The sequence below is a fragment of the Urocitellus parryii genome, chromosome 5 (assembly GCF_045843805.1).
Source record: "Urocitellus parryii isolate mUroPar1 chromosome 5, mUroPar1.hap1, whole genome shotgun sequence".
NCBI classification, from domain to species: domain Eukaryota; kingdom Metazoa; phylum Chordata; class Mammalia; order Rodentia; family Sciuridae; genus Urocitellus; species Urocitellus parryii.
The window spans coordinates 102,414,071-102,439,700 of record NC_135535.1 but is presented as its reverse complement, the minus strand read 5'-3'; the positions used below and the strand labels follow the sequence as shown (position 1 = coordinate 102,439,700).

The window sequence follows — 25,630 nt, the reverse complement described above, 5'->3', positions numbered from 1 at the left end:
AGAGGGTTATACTTGGGGTATCCAATACTAGTGGGTTATCTTTGAGTTCATGGTCTTTTACTCTGAAATCCATCTACATCAGTCAGACAAACTCTCAGTTCAGATTGTTGATGATAAGTAATTGAGTGAGTTGCATCTTAATTCGAGGCATGAGGAGGAGAGAAAAGAAGAAAATACTCTCCCTATCCTTATGGAGTTTATCCTTCAGCATGACGACACACACCAGCCAGAAATGTGAGTGTTATGAAGACGTGGAAGGTGCTGAGGAAATGGGTAATTTGAGGAAGAGAGAAATAACATTTAGGTTGAGACCAATGAAGGAAGTAGATGTCAAATGAAGAAAGTAAAAAGAGCATTTGGTGAGTGTAAATCCTAAGGTGTGAGAAGCCTGGTGACCTGGAGGTACTGACAAAATCTCATCATAAGCAGAATAGGAAGAAGCTGGGGAGAGTGATGCCTGATTATCTGGATGGATAAGAAGAGTTCAACTCCTCTCCATGGAATGGCCCCAATACCAATTCTGTTGAATAGCTGTTTGTTAACGGCAAATTACTGTGAGATGAGGGTTCTAGTAGCCCCTTATTTTCTCCTTGAATTCCTCTCCTCACAGTTCCAGAGGTCCTGGATGATACTGCCTGCTCTGAGCCTTTATCCATATACTACTGCAACTGAGCCACTTCATCCCTCTCTCAGAAAACATTCTATGGGGACTGTTGGGAATTGGAGGCTATTGTCTTCCAATTTCTTAAAACCTCTAATGTGTGCTTCAGTTTCATGTTCTGATAAAAAAAATACCTGGTAATCCTCAAAACAATGATATCTTTATCATTTGGAGGCTCTATGCTTTCCTTTCGAAAGAATATTTCTGGGCCAAAAATTAGAATAAAAATATTCTTGCTTTCCTTTGTCACTTTCTTTTTTTTTCTTTCTTTTTTTTATAGTCATACATTACAGCAGAATGTATTTGACGTATAATACATACATGGATTCCTTTGTCACTTTCAACAATTTCTTTCATTTTTTTCTCCATACAATCTACTTGGAATTTGCTCCATGAGGTGGCATTAGCTACCACATCTGTTGGTGTCACTCTCCAGCCTGGTCACACCCCATCACACAGGAAGGCTGCAGTACCAGGCTCACCAGGCTCCTCTGTCTCCTGTTCCTGGTGCTGCCTTGAACACAACTGAGATAATATCTTGGCCTCTGAATTCCTGAATTTCTCCCTTTGAATCACTCTACTAACTTGCATACCATCTCTCTGTTTGGCCACACTATTGACCATCACTAACTGTCCAGCTTGACACCTTGTTTTCATTGTTCTTTCACTGACTGTTGCCTCTTCTCCATGTGGTGCATATTTTTGACACTCCTTTTCCAGATATTTCATCCTCATGCATATTACAAATGTTGTCCCTTATCAGCTTTTATCTTTCCACTCTCCTCATGATTGCACATGTTCTTCTTACCCTGATTAGACAATCTGATGCCCATTATAATCTTCTCCCTTCAAGTTCACTCAATTCCCTGGTCTATTATTTATCTTTTAAGACAAGAATAGTTGAGTCAACTACCTAACTCTTTGATGCCTGCTCTAGACTAGGCAAGGACTGATGAGTCACTGAAAAGTACTGTATCTTGTTATAATGTGAAATTATCCTGCTAGTCTTTTGAATTTGTGATCCAATCTGTGATGGATCCTCCACACTGGCCCCATATTGTAGTGTGCTTCTCTCACATGTGCTCTTGCTCTCTCTCTAACATGACATTTTACAAATTCCCTGATCTACCCCTCATTGCTATTTAAACCATATCATACACATAAATGTTCTTCCCTCAAACTTCACTGGAAAATAGAAACTTTCAGCTGTCTATCTTTTTTTTGTTGTTGTTGTTGTTTGTCCTCATGGTCACTCCAATTTACTGATTATTATTCTTAGAGTCTTGCAGATTCTTTGTTCAATATTTAAATTTTAGACTCCGTATTCTTCCTTAGCTCTTTTCCTTCCCTTATCTCATTGGAGTCCATGGCTATAGATGATATCATTCTATGGCAGTTCCCAATATAAACCTTTATACCTGGTCTCTGCCCTTAAATCCAAACTCATACAATTCATTGCTAATAGACCCTCACTTGAATATATAATGGGCAGCTCAAATTTAATTTTCAAAGAAGAGCACTGTATTCCACCCCTTTAAGCCCTGCCTCTACCTTTTTCTCCTTGTTCTATTCTCCATCTCTGTTAATGCCACTGTTGTTGCTCAGTTACTTATTCTCAGTCTACATTCACATCTTCATTTCACTCTCTCTCACCAGTTCCAATGTAGTAGCAAGTTCTATGCTTCTATCAGCAACCACATCCTACATCCTTTTACTCTTTCCTTCCTACCCTCATCTTAGTTCAGGAAAGATCACTTGTTGCTTGGACTCTCCAACAATCATTAGTGGTCTTTGTCTTCCATAACATAATGTCTATCTAATGCTGGAAATATGCTCATTTGATTACCAAGTTGATTAATGTGTTGCTGTGTAGCAGGTGATTTGCCTTTGGAAGTGACACTGGCAAATTTCTCTGTGGCTCACAGATGCAGAAACTACTGGAAACCATGTCTCAGCAGTTTGTAATTACCATAGTTTGAAGAAATGCCAGGGAAGAGTTGACATTTTATTTTTATCAGACTTTGAAGGGCTTCCCATGGAATAGGGAGGAGACTGTGAGCCACTTCAGGGGTCAAGGATGTGACTCAAGTGTGCAGATTGCTATTGCTTGGGTTTGGGTTCAGTCTAAGTTTAAGTAACTCTAAAGACCCTCACCATGCGAGGAACTCCAGGGAATGAGTAATGTTATCTCTCTGGGCAAAGAGCACTGGAGGCATAAAGGGATGTCCACCCCACCTTCTCTTATGCTGTGTTATATTTTTTGCTCTCTTCACAGAATAGGCCACATATTTGACACTAGGGGATTTACATTTTTCCCTCTAGTTTATTTCTCGTGTAGAATTAAACAAAATCTTTTCTATTACACTGAATTACCAAAACCTTAATTACTCATTGAAATCAAGGAAGACATATTAAAATATAAAAGGTACATTAGTGACGTTGCATAACCCTTGTCTATTCTTATTCCCCTGATGTAAATAGGATTAATGGACTGGTATTTACTCTTTTCCCAGTCCTCCATTTTCATGGAATTCTATCTAAACTCATAACGTGATAAAAGCATTTATCTTATAGTATCTTTTTATTTGGTTTTACAATGTTGGGCTTGTATCATACTTACTATTGTTACATTGGCTTTCTTAACAGTATATTATGGCTATTCCTCATGTAGAGCTCACTGTTTTGTAAAACAGCTCCATAATTTTACAGTCTTAAGAGATTAGTGTTACAGCTTGCATAATCATTTTGCTATTTATTTATAATTGTTTTCTATTTTCCCTTCTAAAACCAATATTGTAACAAATTTCCTTGCACTTGTAACACTACATACTAGTATGTTATTACTACAAGATGACTTCCAATGGTTGCAAGATCATCGGATATCTATTTTTTTGAACAGATATAGTCATATTACTTAGTAGGAGCAATTGTTTTCAATTGGCATTTCATATCTTGATAAAAAACACTGTTTTTTTTATTATTTGACCATTAAACTAAAGTCAAAGAATATACAGAAGCTCAAAAATAAAAAAAAGAACAAAGCCCACAAATCTATGCTAGGAACTGCCTAAAATCCAGGGAGGATGAGATGACAAATGATGATAAATGTTTCAAAAGCAAATGCTTGCACTTTTCTTTTTTCTCCCTTTCCTCACCTTATTTTTTTCCTTTTCCCTGTAGAGGCTGAAGGGATAATAAATAATAAGATTAGGTAATGATGATTTTTTTCTTACAATAGACCCCACATATTGAGAAACAGACATCCAGTTCTGAAGTAAGCAACTACCCAAGAGAGATCCTGCCATCATTTCTAGAGATGTTCTCAGTATAGTGTAGGAGTTTGACACAATAATGGGGAAAATGCATATCCATGATGGTGTTTTAGGACAAGTGTCATGTGTGTTTTTTCTGTGTTATTTTTCACTTATATGTATTCTTTTGTTTAGTTTTGCTTGGCTCTATTTTACCTCTATGTATTAATTTTTCTCAGTGTATTATCTTTTCTTGAAAATGTTTCTATCTTACCAGCTAACTATTGTCCACTTATTAACTTTTCTCTGAAATCTAGTTGCTTTATTTATGTAAAAAATACTTTTAAGTCACTTAAAAGAATAACTTCAATTAATTTAAATGAATACTTTCAATGTTTGTGATTTTCAGTGTTCTGTGCCAGGGTTGAAGGAGTGTGTTTGCAACCAAAAGGATTCCCTCTGGCTCTGGAAGCCTGTGCCCAATCTCCTGGCATCATGAACAGAAGTATGTGCCAGTGATGGTGGATGGGACCCAGTGACATTCCCAGACCAACACTTTGCAGTGATTCCATTTTCCTTCTCTTCTCCCCAGGTGAAAGGACAACAACTCTCACCACCCAGAAAAGTAAGTGGTTGTTTTGCTCTTAACCAGGTAATGGAGGAGATAGGCAGATTTTCAGTGTTCTTCACTATGGAATCTACACAATTCTGATCATATTACAGTAGGCCTGATGATCAGGTGTTAGAAGAAGCCATATCTTGTATTAAGTTGTGGCAGTCAGACAGCTCCAAAACCGCACCCACACTCACTTTATAGAAATCTCTTAAAACCAGGCTCAGAATATAGTTGACATAGCCCAGAGCAGGATCCAGGGTGTTAAAATCTTGGGATTCAGGCATATCTATAATTACTGAGCTAGGGAATTCATGGTCCTGAGGACTCAAGTGATGATCAGGATAACTGGGTTCTCCTGAGCTTATGGTCCTCTCTAAAGACTCATGACTCTTTTTCTTCTTCAGGTACCAGTTCAGCCTCAACCCCTGTCCCTGGAATCTTCTCCTTACCTTGGATCCTCTGCATGATCCTGGGAGCCCTTCTCTTTTTTGTGCTTATCATAATGGGAACTCAACTGCTAAGATGGAGAGCAAAACGCCAAGGTAGGACTTGGGAATATGGTGACCTGAAAGTATGCACAGATAATATTGGGCCAATTGTATATGTGATGATTTCCCATGTGGACAGTGCTAGTGGAGACTGGGTCTAAGATCCAGGTGAGAAGAAATCTAGTTCTATCCAAATGGATCACAAAGCTAAAGAAAGGGACCTTGGAAGCCCAGAGAAGTGTCTCCTAGAGTGTGCATCAAAGAAGATTTTGTCTGTTGGTAAGGGCAAGATTTCCGGGAGCAATGTCTGAACTCATTCTGCTTTCCATAGTCTTATCCACTTTTGAAGATGCTGTTGATGAGGTCCTGTACCAGGAGATAGATTACACCATAAATCCAGAGAAGGAGAACCTGCTGAACAGCCCAGGTGTGTTCCATAGCCTCCTTTGTTTGCATGAGTTTGCTATCAGTGTGGGAATCTTTAATAAGCAAAGATAATGACTAACCCAACCTCATATGGCATATTTGGTAGCTTTCAATTACTGAAATAAAACGCCTGAGATAATCAAATTATAAAGAAGAAAGTTTGATTTGGCTTCCATTTGCAGATGTTTTACTGCTTTTGGCCTGTGCAAGGCAGCCTATCATTCTGGAAGCATGTGGTGGAGCAAAGATGCTCACCTCATGGTGACCGGAAAATTAAAAGAAAAAAGAAGAGTTTAATATCCTACAATCCTTTTCAAGAGGATGCACCCAACAACTTCATTCCTCCTACTAGTTCTCACACCTTAAAGGTTCTACCTTTTCAAATACCACCAACCTGAGGACCAACCATTTAGAACAAGATCTTTTAGGAATATTTCTGGACCACTAAAACAATTATCAGCATTCTTCTAAGGCAGAAGCTCTAAGCCCTCTCTCTACAAGTATAAAGCTTCAATTTTTTTCTGAACCATGACATTGGACCTCCTCCTGTGTTTGTCTACCATGTTTTCTCCCTACTAGGAAACATATCTGATGATGGCTCAGCAACTAAGCTACCCTATTACACAGGGGACAATGAGGAGAATGGAGACGCTGAACCTGCCCCAGGTAGTAGAGACAAGTCTTCCCCTGGATGGTGGGGGTGAGCAGGAGTTTATCTTCTGAGAAGAGCTTTCTATGATTAGGATGGGAAGGATCTCTTCCCTCAGGGTCACAACTACTTTTTCTCTCCATCCACTCTGTCATACAGAAAAGGAAAGAAGAGATTCTAGTCTGTTGGTTTCCATAGATACTTCCATACGGTCACAGACACACGTCAAATATATATAATTATAAAATCCAAGGACATAACTTTAAAAGGAACATTTGAACTCCATCATCTCACAAATTCTATGGTGAAAGAGGACATATAGATTTGACCTGAAATACAGGGATATTTGGACTATTTTGTGGTTTATGGAATACAAAGACAAAAAAAAAGACCTTTATAATCACTAGAACACAAGGAGTGTATGTGATGCCTGTGCTTATCAATCATTGGAAGAGCTTCTCTAAAAATGACCTAAGAAAGGAGGACATCATGGATCTTCCCCAAGTGGTAAAAATGGAGAGTTCCTAGGATGAGACATGTCCAGGAGTGCTCTTTAAAATTAAATCTTAAGGACAGCAAAGCACTAGAGGAGGTTGAAACCCATGCCTCCTGGGATTCAAATTGGTAGAACAGCCTATCTGTGGGAGAGAGAAAGCCAGGCTTCTCTTCTGTGTCTCCATTGCCTCAGAGGCCATATGAACAGCCTGGGTTATCCTTAGTCCTGATGAAATCACCCTAAATCTCTGATATGTACATATTTTCCAACCCTTAATCATAGGCCTGAATAGAGTGCATCAGAATTACAGCATAAGTTTTATTGATGTTTTCGGCATGGCATGTTAGTAAAATATTATTGAATTTCACACACTGAAATATTTAGATGATTTACATGATCTAAGAATATGGATATCAAATGTATGCCTTTGGGACAGCCTTGGAATATGGTACCTATATTTCTCAGCTATGAGAATCTCATAGAATCTCTTCATTAGCACAGATTGAAGACATCACCAAGACTAAGAAATATCTCTCTCTTCCTCCTTATTCCCTGTTTTCAGAACCTGGAGGACAACATGCAGTTGCCACAACCAGTGGTTATGATGATGTTGAAGAGTTACCTGTTCCTGAAATTCCTTCTTCCTTTGGAATGAGGGAGAATAATTTTTTCCCAGAAGAGGGAGGTGGTGCCAGGTGTTCACAGACAGGTAAGTGGATTACTATCTCTCCAGTGGTCTTGCATTATTATCATGGTAAAGATGGATTTGGACATACCAATGATCAGTTTTCCTTTACTATAAGATTCTAAGTAGCCTTGTAAACCAAGATGATGCATTCTCTTCCCTTTTTCTGTTTATTGAAACTCTTTTATTTATTATGAAAGGAGGTAAATATTGTGTCCTCTGTCTGCACTTACTGCCCTTGGGATTCAGACATGTCTGTATGAGCTGCAGAGACTTTGTGGTTTTGTTCCAATTTTCACACAGCAAACCAAGACCTCTTTTTGAACATCAAGTATGGTTGTCTTTAAACATGTGAGAAGTAATTTGGAGAGAATTTTAGTGTTTTTATTAGTGCATTATAATTATTCATAATAGTGGCATTAATTTTTACATATTCATAAATACATATAACATAATTTGCACCATTTAAATATCTAGTACTTCCCCTTTCCCTCCTCCTTCCCCCTGATTACCTCCTCTTTATCAACAGGTCTGCCTTCTATGTATTTAATGTTTTTGTAGTGAGAACATTACATTCATACATTGGTGAAGGTGATCCACCACTCACTGTCTTGACAGAGTCACAGTGGGAATAAGTGCTGGCAAAGCTGCTCTCCCACTGTCTTGGCAGGGTCACAGTGAAGATGAATGCTGGCAAAGCTGCACTGGTTGGTGGGAAACTGAAACCATGAGACCCTTTTTTTATGTAATTGGGACTTTTCATTTTCATGCTTATGTTCCTGACAGGAGGCATGAGTATGTTAAATGCCAAACAAATTAAATTTCAGATGGCTAGAACATAATAGGTAGTTCATGCCTTGAAGGCTGTTCTGCTACCCCTCAGCATATCAAGGACAAAGTAGAAGGCTGTTCTTCTATCTCAGTACATTGAGGACAAATCTGACAATGGACAACAATCATCCTCTGAAAGGTCACGAGAATTTTAGGCACCACACTGAATATATCAACTAGAACCCAAGCTCATATTTCCAACCTCTTAGAAAACCTAATTATTTTGCTTATTTTACAAAGCCCACCATATGTAGTTTCATTCTAGATTGAGGAAAGTTATATTATACACTTAGGAAAGTTGAAACATATAAAGATTATTCTTCTCTTTTTATAAACCCTTTTTTACTTTACATAGGAATTTAAGATGAGCATAGTTAATATTGGTGGAAAGTGGACTGATGTTTAGAACTTACTTTCTATTGAGAAAGATTATAAAGATATGAGAACTAGTGCACCTTGACTGAGAAACAAAGAAACTCTTTGAGAAAGCAGCTCAACCAGTTTTATGAGAATAAATTTAGGAATTAATTAAAGTAGCTTTATAAGATATATTTTTAGAATAATGTTAGAAATATTATTCTATTTAGATTTTGGGGTTTAGAGATTCTTAAGTTCTTAGTTGTATGGGTTTCTGATATGTTTTAAGAATGATTTATAAATTTTAGAATATTTTAACTATAAGATTTAAGGGGACATCTTTGGATAGGAATTTTAGATTAGAAATAAAGTAAAGGTGTACTTTAAACTTAAAGGTTAATGATAGGTTAGGAGACTTAGAGTCTGGTTACATAGTTTGGCATTAGTTAATAAGAAAATAGCATATCTTGGGGAAAATAGTAAATCTTGGGAAAACCTGAAAAATGCAAATTAGTGATGTATTTTATTAATGATTCTGTACTTTTAATAATTTAATAACTAAAGGTCACATCCTGGAAAAATGTAAATTAATGTTACATTTTTTGTACCCCTAATTATGGTTAAGGAAATATCATGTCTTGGCAAAAGTTTTAAATTGTATAATCAATGACACATTCTGTATTTCTAATGATGAGAAAAATTGTAATAAAAGATGATCCAGAGAAAGCTGCATTAGAGCTCTCTCTCTCTGGAGATTGCTCCAACAGACCAACTCCTGTTTCATCTTTTCGCCGATGCCACTCATCCTTTAGGACTCCTTGGACCCCGCTAGGGCAGGACCCTGGCAATACATAAAAGTAGAATTCATTGTGATATATTCAAGCACACAGAGAGCATAATGTGGAGAATTTCATTTCAGAGATCCTATACATTTGTCCCCATCATGCCTCCATTCAACCCCTTTCTAATCCACTGTTATTGCTTCTATTTTCATAATATCTTCTCTTTTATTTCTTACTTCTATGTAGATTCTGCACATGAGAGAAAAGCTTAAAGTCTTATCATCCTGAGCTTATTTCACTTAGCATGATTTTCTCCAGTTCCACCCATTTACCAGGAAATGATATAATTTAATGTTTCTTCATGATAGAACTCTATTATATGTGTTTGTGGGTATTGTGTGTGTGTGTGTGTGTGTGTGTGTGTGTGTGTGTAATTTTTTTATTCATTCATTCACTAAGAGACACCTAGGCTGGTTCCATAACTAGGTCACTATAAACTCAGCTATTATAAAGACTGATATACCTGTATCACGGTTTTATGCTGATTTCAGCTCTTTGATACATATCAACAAGTGGAATAGCAGAGTCATATGGTAGCTGCATTCCTGTTATTTTAAAGAATCTTCATACTGCTTTACAAAGTTGTCATACTAATTTGCTTTCTCACCCTGAATGTGTGTGTATTTCTTTATCCCCACATCCTCACCAACATTTATTTACTGAATTTTTTATTTTTTATCAGTGCATTATATTTCTCCATAATAATAGTGTTCATTTTGAACTATTTATATACCCACAAAATAAAGTTTTCTCCATTTTAATTCCCCGTATTCCACTTTATTCCTCTCCCTTCTTCTGTTCCCCTTCCTTTATTTATCTCCTTTTTGTTAATTTGTAGTTTTAAATAAAATAGTGATATATATCTACAATTATATACACATACACACATGTACTTTAACATGCTATATTTATGTTTAACGTAATTTGTCGATTTCATTCCACAGTTCCTCCTTTTTCTCATCTTTTCTCCCTTTGCATCAACTCCCTTACTCTCTTCCACTGATCTCTCTTTTTCTTTCATGAGTCATCTTTAATCCAGAATTATACCCCCTTTTTCTCCTTCATGCCTTATTTTGCTCCAACTTCTGCATATAAGAGAGGAAATTCAATTTTGACTTTCTGAGTTTGGTATATTTTATTTAGTATCATGTTCTCCAGTTCTGGCCATTTATATGCAAATACCATAATTTAATTCTCCTTTATGGCTGAGTAAAATTTTGCCACATTCCCTATATCCATTCATCAGCTGACAGGCCCCCAGGCTGTTTCCATAACTTGGCTATTGTAAATTGTGCTTCCATCAATACTAATATGCCAATATCACTCCTGTATGCTTAGTTTAATTCTTTGGATAAAACCAAGGAGGGATATAATAATGAAGTTGTTTTACTCCTAGTCTTTTAAAAAATCTTTAATACTGTTTTCCAAAGTGGCTGTACTAATTTGCAGTGCCACCAAAAATGAATGAGTACTTTTCCCCACATCCATTCCAGCATTTACTATTATATATATTCTTGATGATTCCCATTCTAACAGGGTTCAGATGACATAAAAATTTAGTTTTGATCTGCATTCCCTTGATTGGTATAGATGTTAAGCAGCTTTTCATATATTTCTTTGTCATTTGTATTATTTCTTTTGAAAAATACCTGTTTAGCTTTACTGTCCATTTATTAATTCGATTAAGTGCTTCTTAGCTGTAAACTTTTTGAGATGTTTTTATATTCTGGATATTAATCCTCTGTCAAAAGAATAGCTGGCAAAAATTTTCTTCCATGTTATAGGCTCTCTATTCATTCTCTTATTTCCTTTTCTGTGCAGAAATATTTTAAGTGATACCATCCCACTTGTTGATTATTAGTTTTATTTCGTGAGCTTTCAGGGTCTTGATAAGGTGCCTGTGCCAATATGTTGGAATAGTAAGCCTATATTCTTCTGTCAGTCACAAAGTTTTTGGCCTAATTTCTAGGTCTTTGATTCATTTTAGTTGACCTTTGTGCAGGTTGAGAGACAGGGAACTAGATTCATTCTTCTACATACAAATATCCAGTTTTCCAAGCACAATTTTTTTTTAAAAAAAGACTCTTTTCTCCAATGTAAGTTTTTTGTTCCTTTGTCAAGTATCAGATGAAAATATCTATTTGAGTTTATTCTGTGTTTTTTATTCCATTGCATTATTTATTCCATTGCATTCACCTTCAGGTCTGTTTTGATGCCAGTATCATGCTGCTTTTGTTAGTACAGATCTCTCCTTAGCTAAAATAACTAAAAGGGAGAGAAGACCCAAATCAACAAAATTAGAGATGAAAAAAGGATATCATCACAAAAATTCCAGAAGTCTAGAGGCTCATTAGGAACTATTTTGAAAATTTATACTAAAACCATAAAATCTAGAAGATATTAACCAATTTCTAGGTAGAAATCAAACCAGCAAAATATAGAAAACCTAAACAGACCAATATCAAGCAATGATACTGAAGCAGCAATTAGAAGTCCTCCAACAAAAAAGACCTATCAAATTATTAAGAGAGAAATTTTGCCCATCTTCCTCAAATTATTCCATGAAATAGAAAAGAAGGAAACACTTCCAAATTTATTCTATAAAGCCAGTATTACTCTTACACCAAAACAAGACAAAGACACATCAAGGAAGGAAAGCTACAGAACAATGTCCCTGAATGAAGCAGATACAAAAAAATTCAATAAAATATTAATAAGCACATTCAAAGACACTTTAACAAGACAGTACAGAATGAAAAAGTGGGTTTCATGTGAGTGGGATGCAAGTATAGTTCAACATATGCAAATCAATAAATTTAATTCTCGAAAAAATACATCTAGAGATAAGAATCACATGATCAGTTCAATAGATAAAGAAAAAGAAACATTTGATAAATTTTAGCTCCCATTCATGTTAAAACTTCTGAAGAAATTAGGGATAGAAAGAACTTACCTCAACATTTAAAGGCTATGTATACCAAATGAAAAGCCAACTTCCTATTGAATGAAGAAAAACTTATTCCTCTGAAATCAGGAACAAGAAAAGGATGTTCACTCTCACCATTCCTAGTCAATGTAGTTATTGAAACTAAAGTCAGAGCAATCAGACAAGAGAAGAAATTAAAGAGATACAAATATGAAGAGGCCAAATTATCTGTTTCCTGAAGAAAGGATCCTGTATGTAGTATACTCAAACATCTCCATCAGAAGAATTCTAAAACTTACATACAAATTCAGGAAAGTAGAATACAAAATCGGCATTCAAATATCAAAACCTTTTCAGGCTGGGGTTGTGCCTCAGCAGTAGAACACTTGCATAGCGCATTCAAGGCCCAGGGTTCAATCTCAGCATCACATAAAAATAAACAAATAAAATAAAGGTATTGTGCCCAACTACAACTAAAAAAAGTAAATATTTTTTTTTTAAAAAATCAATACCTTTTCAATATTCCATTAATGAATCTGCTGAGACTAAAATCAGGAAAACTATTCAATTCACAATAACCTAAAACAAGGCAATGGTTATTATTTATCTTGGATCTTGTCATTCTTACTGGGGTGAGATGAAACCTCTGTGTACTTTTTATTTCATTTCCTTTATTGTTAAGAATTTTGAATAGTTTTTTCATATATTTGTTGACCATTTTCATGTCATCTTCTGAGAAATATATATCTGTTTAGATCACTTGCCCATTGACTGACTGGGTTATTTGAGTTATTTTGATGTTTACATATTCTGGATATGAATCCTCTGTCAGAAGAATAAGTGACAAGAGTTTCTCCCATTCTTCAGGTTCTTTTTTCAACATCTTGTTTCCTTTGCTGTTTCAAGTTTTTAAATCTGAAGGTGCCCCAAATGAGTCTTGGTTTCATTTCTTGAGCTTTGGGAGTTTTATTAAACGCTGTTTGTGCCTGTGTATTGGAGAGTTGGCCCTATGCTTTCTTCTAGCAATTGTAAAGATTCTTGTCTAATTACTAGGCCTCTGATCCATTTTGGTTGATGTTTTTGCAGGTTGATACAGAAGGAGCTCCTTTCATTCTTCTCTGTATGGATATTTTTTTCCTGTTTGTTAAAAAGTCCATTTAGTCAGCCTTTTCACTTCTTTGACTAAAAGACCCAACCAGCACAACTGTAGAGGAGAAAATATTTATGCAGGGGCTCAAGTTCTCAAAGGTATCTATTTATAAACAGCAGGCTCCATTCATTGAAGCTCAAGGTGTGGCTGAAAGTCATGTTGGAAGAGTGTGACAGAAGGAAGGAGTCTGCATGGTGATCAGGAAGAAGAGACAGACTCCACTCTCTAGGACACAACATATACCCCATGGCCATGCCTTCATGGACCCACCCCCTCAACCCACAACCCACCAGCCTTCAGTTACCAGGCAGTTAATTCCCATCAGAGGAATAATGCAATGACTGCATCAAAGCTCTTACAATACAATTGTTTCTCCTCTTGCATTTTCTCACAATGAGCTTTTGGAAGACACATCACATCCAAACCATAACATCCATTTTTTTTTCTCCAATGTGTGTTTTTACTGATTTTGTCAAGTATCAGATGACTATATCTGTGTGCATTTATCTCTGTGACTTTTAGTCCATTGACTTTCATGTTGGTTTTTATAAAAATGCCATTTTATTTTTGTTAGTAGAGCTCTGCATCATGGAAATTGTGATGCCTCAGCCTTGTTCTTCTTTCTCAGTGTTATTTTGGATACTCTAAATCTTTTATTCTTCCATATGAATTTTAGGACTGATTTTTCCAGTTCTGTGAAGAAAGTCATTAATATTTTAATTGGGACTGATTGAAACTATAGATTGCTTTTGGTTATATAATCATTTTATCAATAATAAATCTGCTTATTGAAGAACAACAGATGCCTTTCCATCTTCTATAGTCTTCTTTAAATTCTTTCTTCAGTGTTCTATGGTTTTATTTTAGAGGTCTTTCAACTTCTTAGCTAGGTTTATTTTCATGTTTTTGTTTTGTTTCAGGTTATTTTCAAAGGAATACTTTCCTTCATTTTTTGTGGTTGTTTTAACTATTTGCATATAGAAAAACTTTTAATTTTTGTATGTTTATCCTGTATGTTTGGTGTATTTATTAATCAACTCTAAAACTCTTATGAAAGAGATTCTATGTATAGAATCATATCATCTGCAAAAATGAGATAATTTGAATTTTTTTCTCTCATTGTATCCCTTCAATTTCCTCTTCCGGTCTAATTGATATAGCTATTATTACAAGAATTATATTCAATAGGAATGGTAAGAGTATGAATCCTTATCCTACTCTAGATTTTAGAGGAAATGCATTTATTTTCTCATCATTCATTTTGATGTGATGTTGGGTTTGTCATGTATAGCTTTGACTAAGAGTGAGATAATTTTCTTCTATCCCTGGTGTTTTCGAGATTTTTAACATGAATGGATGCTAAATTTTGTTAATGAGTTGTTTTCTTTATCTATTGAGTTGATTATATAACATATTCTGAATTCTATTTATGTGATAGATTGCATTTATTGATTTGCATGTGCTAAACCAACCTTGCATTGCTAAAAATTTATTTTAATGAAGCATGTAACCAATTATTGTCATTAACATTTCCCATTTTAATCCATAACATACAATAGCCTTAAATAGAGATATTGAAATTTCACATGCTAGAAGGAGTAATTCTCTTATTGTTTGAAATAGCATATATTGTCATATTTTAGAAGTGGGCTTTCTACTTGTGCATGGTCATGTGGTCAGTGGGAAAAGGTAATTATTGAGTTTAGTTAAGCTGCCCTTCTTTCACATCTGGACCCAAGATGTTGTCATGAATGCTGTGAAAGAAAGTGTGGTATGTTATTGAGGTATGGAGGAATTGAGAGATGTCATCTTCTGCCTGGAGTGCCTAAGGAATCAGACCAGCCTGGTGTGATTACCACTCCTCAACATTTTTAACTCATTCTCCTTCTCATTGTTCAAATCAAGACATTTGCACAGGATATAGTCAATATGATATAGCTCTATTAACCCTTCCACTAAAGTTCTAGTTTCCCATAGATATTTTCTAGCCACTCTACTAGTCTTTTCATTTTGCAAAAAGACTCAGAGTAGTTTTTAGTAGTTTTGTCACTACTAAAACCAGGATTCTCTTACTGTTCCAGATATCTCTCCTCAGTCTCTCAAAGAAGCTGACAATTCTAACATGGAAGAGACAGTATCCTTATTGGTCCTGAGAAAAGAAGACCCTGGATATGATGATGTTGAGCCTAACACCTTGTAGTGGTTTGTTGTGTAATTTTGTATTTTGTGCAACCAAGTCTGCAGATAACTTCTTATGATATCATTTGATGATAAAAGAGATCTCTGTCTTCTTCATTACTGGAAAGTTTCTACATGTTTCTCTTATTTACAATAAATACGCTGAGCCTCAAATACCAGTGTCATTTTCTTAATTTGAATGCATTAACCGCCAGCAAGCTCTGAAAATTTAGTGTTCAAACTGAATGGATCCCACATAGGATCCCCCACCCTACACACTTGATCTTTTAGATGAACAGAAGTTTATTCTTCTCTTGAATAGCATAAAACTGGAATGCAGTCCTGAACTAAGAATGCGGTCTTACGAAAATGAACTTAGCAACACCTATCTTAATATTCAAAAACATCCCATTCATGCTGACTAAAACCTACATTGAGTTATTGGGGAGTATCAGGTGGATATGAAATGGCTGTTTCTTTTAATTCTTTATGATTTTTATAAAATATCAATAAATAGATTCAATTACTGCCTATTAGTCTTTTACTCCAATCTTTTCTTCTCCTTTCTTGGTATTTTACAACTCTCTAAATCTCATGTTTCTCCATAAATTGCACTATTAATCATTAAATTCTATTCTTTTGTATCAGTTTTTCTTGCTGTCTTCTCTACTCCTTTCTCTGGTTTTCTTTGTTTAAACAGCCAATAATTCTAACCATCAGAATTGCAAAAGATTTCTAAGTGGCTGTATTTACTATAAATTATTCCCATCCCAAACCATCCTTACATATTTATTTGAGTTGAAAAGGACTGAGTAAGCTTCTCAATGCTAGAGACTCATTATCATCTATATCAAATTTTCCAAAATTTGGTTATTTGCTTGCAAATAAATGAATTTTTCCACATCTCCATTCTAACTGAATAAGTTTAAACCAAGATTATATTTACTCTTTTTTTGTGATTCCTTTCTTTTCCTTAATGATTTTTTTGTTTTCATTTTTAAAAATATTTTTGTAGTTCTAGATGGACAGCATTGCTTTATTTTATTTATTTATTTTTCTGTAGTAATAAGAATCAAACCTAGTGCTCACACATGGTAGGCAAGTGCTCTGCCACTGAGCTACTGCCCCAGCCACTTTTGTTTTTATTAATGCATTATAGTTATACATAATACTGTGATTTATCTTCACATATTCACAATTGCACTTAATATAGTTTTCTCCATTACCATCCACAGTACTTCCACTCTCCCTCCTCTCTTCCCTTCTCCTGCTCCCCTGTCTCTACCCTACTATTCTCCCATATATTTTGTTGTTTTCTTTCTTTCTCTCTTTCTTTCTTTCTTTGATTCTTTGTATAAGAATAAATTCACTCTAGTATATTCATATATGTACTTAGCATAATTTGGTCAATTTCATCCTGCACTTCCTCACATTTCATGTGCCTATAATGTTCCCCTCAATTCTCTTCCACTCCTCCACTGAACTCTCTTCTATTGTCATGGATCCCCCATTTTGAATTTTATTTCTCTATAGCTTTATCATATGAGAGAAAGCATTTGACCTTTGACTACCTGAATCTCGTTTTCTTTACTTTTATAACTTGAATATTTTACTTAAAAATAAAATGTATTTTCTTACCATAATATAAAATTTCTTTAAAAGTGGAATGTGATTATCATTATTATACAAAGTATATTTATGAAGATATGAATTGATGTGAATATACTTTGTATACAATCAGAGATATGAAAAATTGTGCTCTATATGTGTAATAAAAATTGTAATGCATTCTGCTATCATATATAAATAAAAATAAAATAAAATAATTCTGAAATTTATGAACCATATGTACAGCTATTTTTTTCAAAAACTTCTCATTAAATTATGTAATTTAGAATTGAAAATCATTTAGCTATATTAGAAATTTCAAAGGTCTTACTTTAGACAATGAAGTCCCCACACTTGGAGGTCTACCTTCATTGTTGGATCTCATTAGATATACACTTACAGTCATTCTAGGAAAGAGCAATAGCAACTGTCAGCAATAACAAACTATATCTAAACACATCAGACTCTTTTATAAATCTGTGTTTTGTTTTATTTTGGGTTGTTCTTTTCACTTTTATTCCAATAAACACAATATTTGTATATAAACTGATCATATCTCCTTTCAAGCTAATGTACCTGGAGTTTCAGATGTGCAGTGCTGTGGTCAAATCACGACTATTCTATAATTTGAAACAAGTATTTTGGACACAAAGCAAACAGCTGGTTTGATTTTTGGTCAAAAAAAAAAAAAAAAGAAAACGAGCTGATAAAAAGCTCTGTGATGTCACTTGCCCACTTGAGGTTGATTGAGGCAAGGACAAGCACTTTTCTGTGGGGGGTGTGGGCAATAATCTAATGTCTGTCTGGATAAAATGCAACTACTTCCTATCCTTCTTTACTAGGGTGGGTACTTGAAAAATGAGACATTTCAGCGTGGTCTAGCGAGTTTGTTGGTTGCCATTGGATATGATTTCCTAAGAAAATTTAAACAATATGGAGCAACACTGAAGTTAGTATTTGTCATTAGAGTTAGTAAGACCCATAATTACTAAAGTATTTTCTGATGTTCAAGACCTATAATTCAGAAATGAAGGAGTTGGAAAATTTTATTTATTTTAAATTAGTCTTGCTTTCCCAGAAATTCAATCTTGAAAACTGAGTAATACCATTTTGAGTTTGAAATTATCTTATTAATATGAGTTTTACTGAAGAAGCTGGTGTCCTTTCTGTGGCTTGGATTTGATACTCCCACATATTAATTTAATTTCAATAAAGTTATGGGCTCAAGGACTGGGTGATAGTTTGACCTGCAAGAAATAAGTTTAGGCAATCACATCACCCAGAGCAGTGGTGCATGCCTGAAATTTGCAAAGTTTTCTTTACTGATTCCCCAGGATTGCACGAATGTGAAATACCCACAGAGAAGGTTTTACTTCATTGTACTTCCTTTGGAATATCTCTCTTACAAACAAGTGGTGGTTCATCATCCTTGAGTCTTTTCAAACCTCCACACTTAGAGTGACTCCAGAAAGAAAATGTTGTACTAACCAATGCCTCCTCTGGAACTCTAGTTCTGGAGATGGTGAGTCTCCACAATGTCTGATGGGCTTCTGCTGCTGGAGGTTGTGGCCCAGCATGTCCTGGGCAGGCATGATGTCTCCTCTTGCTCCAGGAGAGTTTCAGTCCTCTTTAAATCTGAGTCACTGTAGCTTTTCAGATGGGTCACTGGACATCCTGCCTCATCCAAAGGGGGTCAAACTCTTGCTCATTGGAAAGAATCATCCCATTTCGCAAACTCTGCCACCAGTGCAGTAGGGTTAAATGGGTCTGATGCCTCACTCTTGTGCTTCATTAACTCTTCATCCAGCCACATTGTCATCATCTCAGACATGGTCTTTTCAATTTCAGCAGAGAGTTCAACATGACCTTTCAACATGACCTTCATTACCACCGGCCTGTTTTCAGACCAGTTGGACAATTTGGGGCCTGTGTTTCAGATGTCATGACTCATAACGATGAAGTGGATTATGCTGGCAAATTAGGTACTGAACTAATGTGACAGTATGTGCTTTGGGATCACAGAAAGAGAAAATAATGTGGGAGAGGAATCAGAAAGTGAGTAATTTCCTGAATACACAGCAGTTGTCTTCTGGTTTGTTTGGAATTGGGTCACTTGGCCTGCACAAATATAACTGCTTGGTCAGCAGTCCTTTTGGTTGCAAAAGCTAAATAACATGCTATTAAAATACCTGTGTGGCTGAGCCCTGGGTGACAATAAATGGCTACTTTTTCTTCCTGTATTGTCAGTGATGCAGGATGAGGAAACATCCTTAATGTCTTGCTCCTGCTCACTCCAGCAGGCTGGGTTCTCACATTCGCATGCTGTACCACCACACGTCATGGAACAAACCAGTGTCCAGGGATGACATGTCCGAACTCCCCCTTCCACTTTTGTGTACTTCAGGGTTGGATATACTAGATTTCCTTTTACGTTTGCAGCAAACCCACTATTATTCACCAACATGGAATATGGTTGTTCATTTGGAGTCAAGACTCCTGTAGCCTTGGCAGTCTCTTTTGGAGCTTTGTTGTCACTGTCAGAATCCGAAGCCCTTTGAGCCAGTGCTCTCGTTCGTCATCCAGGGCCAAGAGGCTCAGGCTGACAGGAAGGGCCAGCTACCATGGAGGTGCTACCCCTGAGGATCTACAGGAGACCTCCTAGGACACTCCCTGATGCTCAGAGTGGGAAGAGAAGTCCAGCCCAGTACATAGACAACATCCTCCTTGGCAGGCCGCACACCTGCAAATCTGTGTTTATACATGTCTCTGGAATGGCCCTGTGTACTCTCCAGTCCTTTTGTATCTGGTGTGTCTATGTCAGATTTCTCAGAAGGTACAGTTAAGGGGCAAGTTGATGTGCTGTCATCTCAAGCTGCAGCTGTGGGGGAGGACCCACTGTGAGCTCTTTACCTTGTTCTTGGTGGTATTCAGTTCCTCCTTTGTGGCCTCTTCATGAACTGACAGAAACACTGGCCTCAGTTGTGGAAATTGGCTGGAAGATTTGTGTTACCATCTTCTCAACATATAATTGTTGTAATCTTGAAGATGCAGACTTTATTAGAAGATTCAGAGGGCAAGGGTTGAACAGTAGGAGAAGATATATACTTACCAGAGATTGGTCTTAATACTGGCTATAACCAAAAGTTTAGCAAGTAAGCTTTAATGTTTTTATTTCCCTTTACACATCTCAGAATTTGGATTTAAAAAAAATAAATCATGATTAGACTTAAATTAATTTAGGGAAAACATGATTTTAGCAGAATCTCTTTTGATAGTTCTTATCTGACACTCATGCATCGTACCTCTTTCTCTATAGCCTCTCTACTTACTTTTGGTAGGGCTGACACAAGTGTGCATCTCATGTAATATTAAAATAAGATATTCTTAAAGAATATTCTTTCCTTTGATACATCCATGTTGGCTATATTTTGGTTAAACTTTTCCAACAGGTATTTAAGAGCAAACTGGTCAAAAATTGATCTTGTTCCTATCTCCTATTAAGATCACATGAGATTCCTCTAAGGTCCCTCTTGGGAACTTGTGAAAAGCCTTTTGTTTTCTTTATCTTCTTGATTCGTTGTGCTGTCTGCCAAGAAGGTTCAGGGTCTTGCTGACCATACCTGACTTCCCGTGGAAGTATCAGGGACATTTCTCTCTTCAATAATACTCCTCTTTGCCTAATGTATACTGATTAAATTCCTGTTGTGCAGAAATTTAACTTAATTTAATAATTTAATAAGATTTAATAAGATCGCCCAGATCAGGACATCAGGACATCACAGATTTGCACAACCTTTAGTGGGGTTTTGTCATTCTCTGGATCCTGGATGACTTTAGAATGCAAGGGCCTATTTATTGGTAGCTCTTTCCTTACTCATTTTAATTCCATGACTTTAGTCTCTAAGGTTTGGTTTAAAACATTGAGAAGGTCCTTTACCACTCTTGAAGTGGAAGTAATAGTTTTAGCTTTAAAGTCTATAATTTTTACAGTTATCCCTTCCCATTAATTGGGGTCAGCATTAGTACTGAGGGTCAGCATTATATTTTATCTACCCTGTAGGTAAGCTTTGGTTATCTCAAATTAACCCAGGTTGTTTTGTAGCTGTGGCACTTCTGCAAAACACCAAAAGACAATGGTTATGCTATTGTACAAGGCAAGTACAAAGCAAAATTATTACAAGCAAAGCAAATCCAGTTTGTATAATAATTTTGAAAATCAGATGGAATACATAAACCCCCAGTTAAATTTGACTTGTTTGCTGATTATTTTTATTATTATTTTAGGTTACTAGTGTCCAATCTTTTAATCAGATTAGCATGGTTTCAAAAGCCAAGTCTTTGGACACATTTAATTATTTTTTTTTCTTAAAGGTGATGATCATAATGCTTTTAGGAACACAGAAATATAAACCTGGAAAATTACTAACAATTTTAGTTTGGAGGACACCTATTTTCCAGTGTATTTTCTTAAGCATTTGCATTTTAGTAGGCACCAATAAATATGTAGTAGATGTTTTAATAAGTAGAAGGAATACATTCTAAAATAATGGTGAAGTATAGTAGAGAAAACACCTAAACAAGTAACAGAGTCTTTATTATCATTATTAAGCATTATGTACTAGACACAATTTAATGTGCTATACTTTTACAAGACTGGCAAGAAACTAGAATTATTTCCTCCATTACCAGCACAGACATATGAGTAATGTGCTACACTATGGTGTAGTTATGTCACTAAGCAAGAGGAATGTTTCAGCTCCATTGTAATATTATAGGACCACCATTATATATGCCATCCAGTGTGGATCAAAACATCATGTGTTGCAAGGCTGTGTAGACATAAGAATTTATTTCTCTTTTTTAAATTTATCATTTCAGGGTTTATAGTTCTCCATGTTATTATTCTTAAAATGTCTCTAATAGTTTCACACTATTATATTAAATGAATAAAACATGATTTTGAGAATAATTCCCCTTTTTCAGAATCTTTGGAAGTACTTCTTCATTTAACAACTATCAACTGAAAATATTGTACTGATCAAAGTAGGCAAAATCTCCTGGGGCTTAAATGCTAGGAGTTCTGAGAGGGACTAATAATAAACAAATGTCAGATGTTAATAAATGCCATAAAAAACAGGAAAATGAATTTAGAGGACAACAGGATCACTATTTTACATATAATGGTTATCAGAAATAAGGTGGCAATGAGTATATTGGCTCATAATGCTTTTTACTTTTTCAAATAATTTTGTCAAGATAGTTCACCAGTGATAAAAACTACAGTCAAGGAATGTGAATTCTTAGAAAGTTCTATCCATGAAAGGGCAGACAGGGTAGGACTACAAGGGAGCAGGTGAGTGTAACTCAACCCCAGGGGTACACCTACACCTGAAGACTGTCCTTGCTATCTGAGCTGGATCAATACCCAAGCCACAAAGATTGTTCAGAGCCTCATGCTTCAGGACTGGAAGGCATGGTCTTTCAGACTGGCTTCCCATAGCTTAGTCACTGTAGTATGCTCATTTTGTCTTTTAGGTATAAACCAAGAATTGGGTAACTGAGTCAAATGGTGGTTCCATTTCAAATTTTCTGAGAGATCTCCATACTACTTTCAAGAGTGGGTGTACCAATTTGCAGTCAAAACAATAATGTATGAGTGCACCTTTTTCCTCACATCCTCACCAACATTTACTGCTCCTTATATTCTTTTTTTTTTATTGGTCGTTCATAACATTACATAGTTCTTAATACATAATATTACACGGTTTGATTCAAGTGGATTATGAACTCCCGCTTTTACCCCGTATACAAATTGCTGTATCACATCAGTTACCCTTCCATTGATTGACATATTGCCTTTCTAGTGTCTGATGTATTCTGCTGTCTGTCCTATTGTCTACTATCCCCCCTCCCCTCCCCTCCCCTCCCCTCCCCTTTTCTCTCTCTACCCCTTCTACTGTAAATCATTTCTTCCATTTGTATTCTCTTATCTTACCCCTCCTTTCCTCTTATATGACATTTTGTATAACCCTGAGGATCGCCTTCCATTTCCATGCAATTTCCCTTCTCACTCCCTTTCCCTCCCACCTCTCATCCCTGTTTACTGTAAATATTCTTCTCAAGCTCTTCGTCCCTACCCTGTCCTTGTTTACACCCCTTATATCAAAGGAGTCATTTGGTATTTGTTTTTTAAAGATTGACTGGCTTCACTTAGCATAATCTGCTCTAATGCCATCCATTTCCCTCCAAATTCTATGATTTTGTCATTTTTTAATGCAGAGTAATACTCCATAGTGTATAAATGCCACATTTTTTTTTATCCATTCATCTATTGAAGGGCATCTAGGCTGGTTCCACAGTCTTGCTATCGTGAATTGAGCTGCTATGAACATCGATGTAGCAGTGTCCCTGTAGCATGCTCTTGTTAGGGCTTTAGGGAATAGACCGAGAAGGGGAATAGCTGGGTCAAATGGTGGATCCATTCCCAGCTTTCCGAGAAATCTCCATACTGCTTTCCAAATTGGCTGCACCAATTTGCAGTCCCACCAGCAATGAACAAGAGTGCCCTTTTCCCCGCATCCTCTCCAGCACTTATTGTTGTTTGACTTCCTAATGGCTGCCAGTCTTACTGGAGTGAGATGGTATCTTAGGGTAGTTTTGATTTGCATTTCTCTGACTGCTAGCGATGGTGAGCATTTTTTCATGTACTTGTTGATTGATTGTATGTCCTCCTCTGAGAAGTGTCTGTTCAGATCCTTGGCCCATTTATTGATTGGGTTATTTGTTATCTTATTGTCTAATTTTTTGAGTTCTTTGTATATTCTGGTTATTAGGGCTCTATCTGAAGTGTGTGGAGTAAAGATTTGTTCCCAGGATGTAGGCTCCCTGTTTATCTCTCTTATTGTTTCTTTTGCTGAGAAAAAACTTTTTAGTTTGAGTAAGTCCCATTTGTTGATTCTATTTGTTAACTCTAGCGCTATGGGTGTCCTATTGAGGAATTTGGAGCCCGATCCCACAGCGTGTAGATCATAACCAACTTTTTCTTCTATCAGATGCTGTGTCTCTGATTTAATATCAAGCTCCTTGATCCATTTTGAGTTAACTTTTGTGCATGGCGAGAGATAGGGATTCAGATTCATTTTGGTGCAAATGGATTTCCAATTTTCCCAGCACCATTTGTTGAAGATGCTATCCTTCCTCCATTGCATGCTTTTAGCCCCTTTATCAAATATAAGATAGTTGTAGTTTTGTGGATTGGTTACTGTGTCCTCTATTCTGTACCATTGGTCCACCCGCCTGTTTTGGTACCAGTACCATGCTGTTTTTGTTACTATTGCTCTGTAGTATAGTTTGAAGTCTGGTATCGCTATACCGCCTGATTCACACTTCCTGCTTAGCATTGTTTTTGCTATTCTGGGTCTTTTATTATTCCATATGAATTTCATGATTCTTTTATCTATTTCCACAAGATATGCTGTTGGGATTTTGATTGGCATTGCATTGAACTTATAGAGAACTTTTGGTAATATCGCCATTTTGATAATGTTAGTTCTGCCTATCCATGAGCAGGGTATGTTTTTCCATCTTCTAAGGTCTTCTTCTATGTCTTTCTTTAGGGTTCTGTAATTTTCATTGTATAAATCTTTCACCTCTTTTGTTAGGTTGATTCCCAAGTATTTTATTTTTTTGGGGGATAATGTGAATGGAGTAGTTGTCCTCATTTCTGTTTCAGAGGATTTGTCGCTGATATACAGGAATGCCTTTGATTTATGCGTGTTGATCTTATATCCTGCCACTTTGCTGAATTCATTTATTAGTTCTAGTAGTTTCTTTTTAGACCCTTTTGGGTCTGCTAGGTATAGAATCATATCATCTGCAAATAGTGATAATTTAAGTTCTTCTTTTCCTATTTTTATGCCTTTAATTTCTTTTGACTGTCTAATTGCTCTGGCCAGTGTTTCGAGGACTATGTTGAACAGAAGTGGTGAGAGAGGGCATCCCTGTCTTGTACCAGATCTTAGAGGGAATGCCTTCAATTTTTCTCCATTCAGAATGATGCTGGCCTGTGGCTTATCATAGATTGCTTTTACAATGTTGAGGTATGATCCTGTTATCCCTAATTTTTCTAGCGTTTTGAACATAAAGGGATGCTGTACTTTGTCGAATGCTTTTTCTGCATCTATTGAGATGATCATATGGTTCTTATTTTTAAGTCTATTGATGTGGTGAATAACATTTATTGATTTCCGTATATTAAACCAGCCTTGCATCCCAGGGATGAATCCTACTTGATCATGATGTATAATTTTTTTGATATGTATTTGAATCCGATTCGCCAGAATTTTGTTGAGGATTTTTGCGTCAAGGTTCATTAGAGATATTGGTCTGTAGTTTTCCTTCTTTGATGTGTCTTTGTCTGGTTTCGGAATCAGGGTGATGTTGGCCTCGTAGAATGAATTTGGAAGT

The 25,630-nt window shown here is 36.1% G+C and overlaps 1 protein-coding gene and 2 pseudogenes across 1 annotated transcript; 2 read left to right on the top strand and 1 right to left on the bottom strand.

Annotated features, from left to right (window-relative positions):
- The window catches only part of LOC113201524 (antigen WC1.1-like), a 212,533-nt pseudogene that overhangs the window by 22,030 nt on the left and 164,873 nt on the right, over positions 1–25,630 (top strand).
- LOC144254829 (antigen WC1.1-like) lies at positions 210–15,578 on the top strand. Its single transcript, XM_077798397.1, has 7 exons — positions 210–273; positions 4,322–4,417; positions 4,505–4,537; positions 4,933–5,070; positions 5,348–5,443; positions 7,150–7,296; positions 15,460–15,578. The coding sequence occupies exons 1-7, from the start codon at positions 210–212 to the stop codon at positions 15,576–15,578; spliced, it is 693 nt and encodes a 230-aa protein (XP_077654523.1).
- Positions 18,440–19,432, bottom strand: LOC144254828 (protein tyrosine phosphatase domain-containing protein 1 pseudogene; annotated as a pseudogene).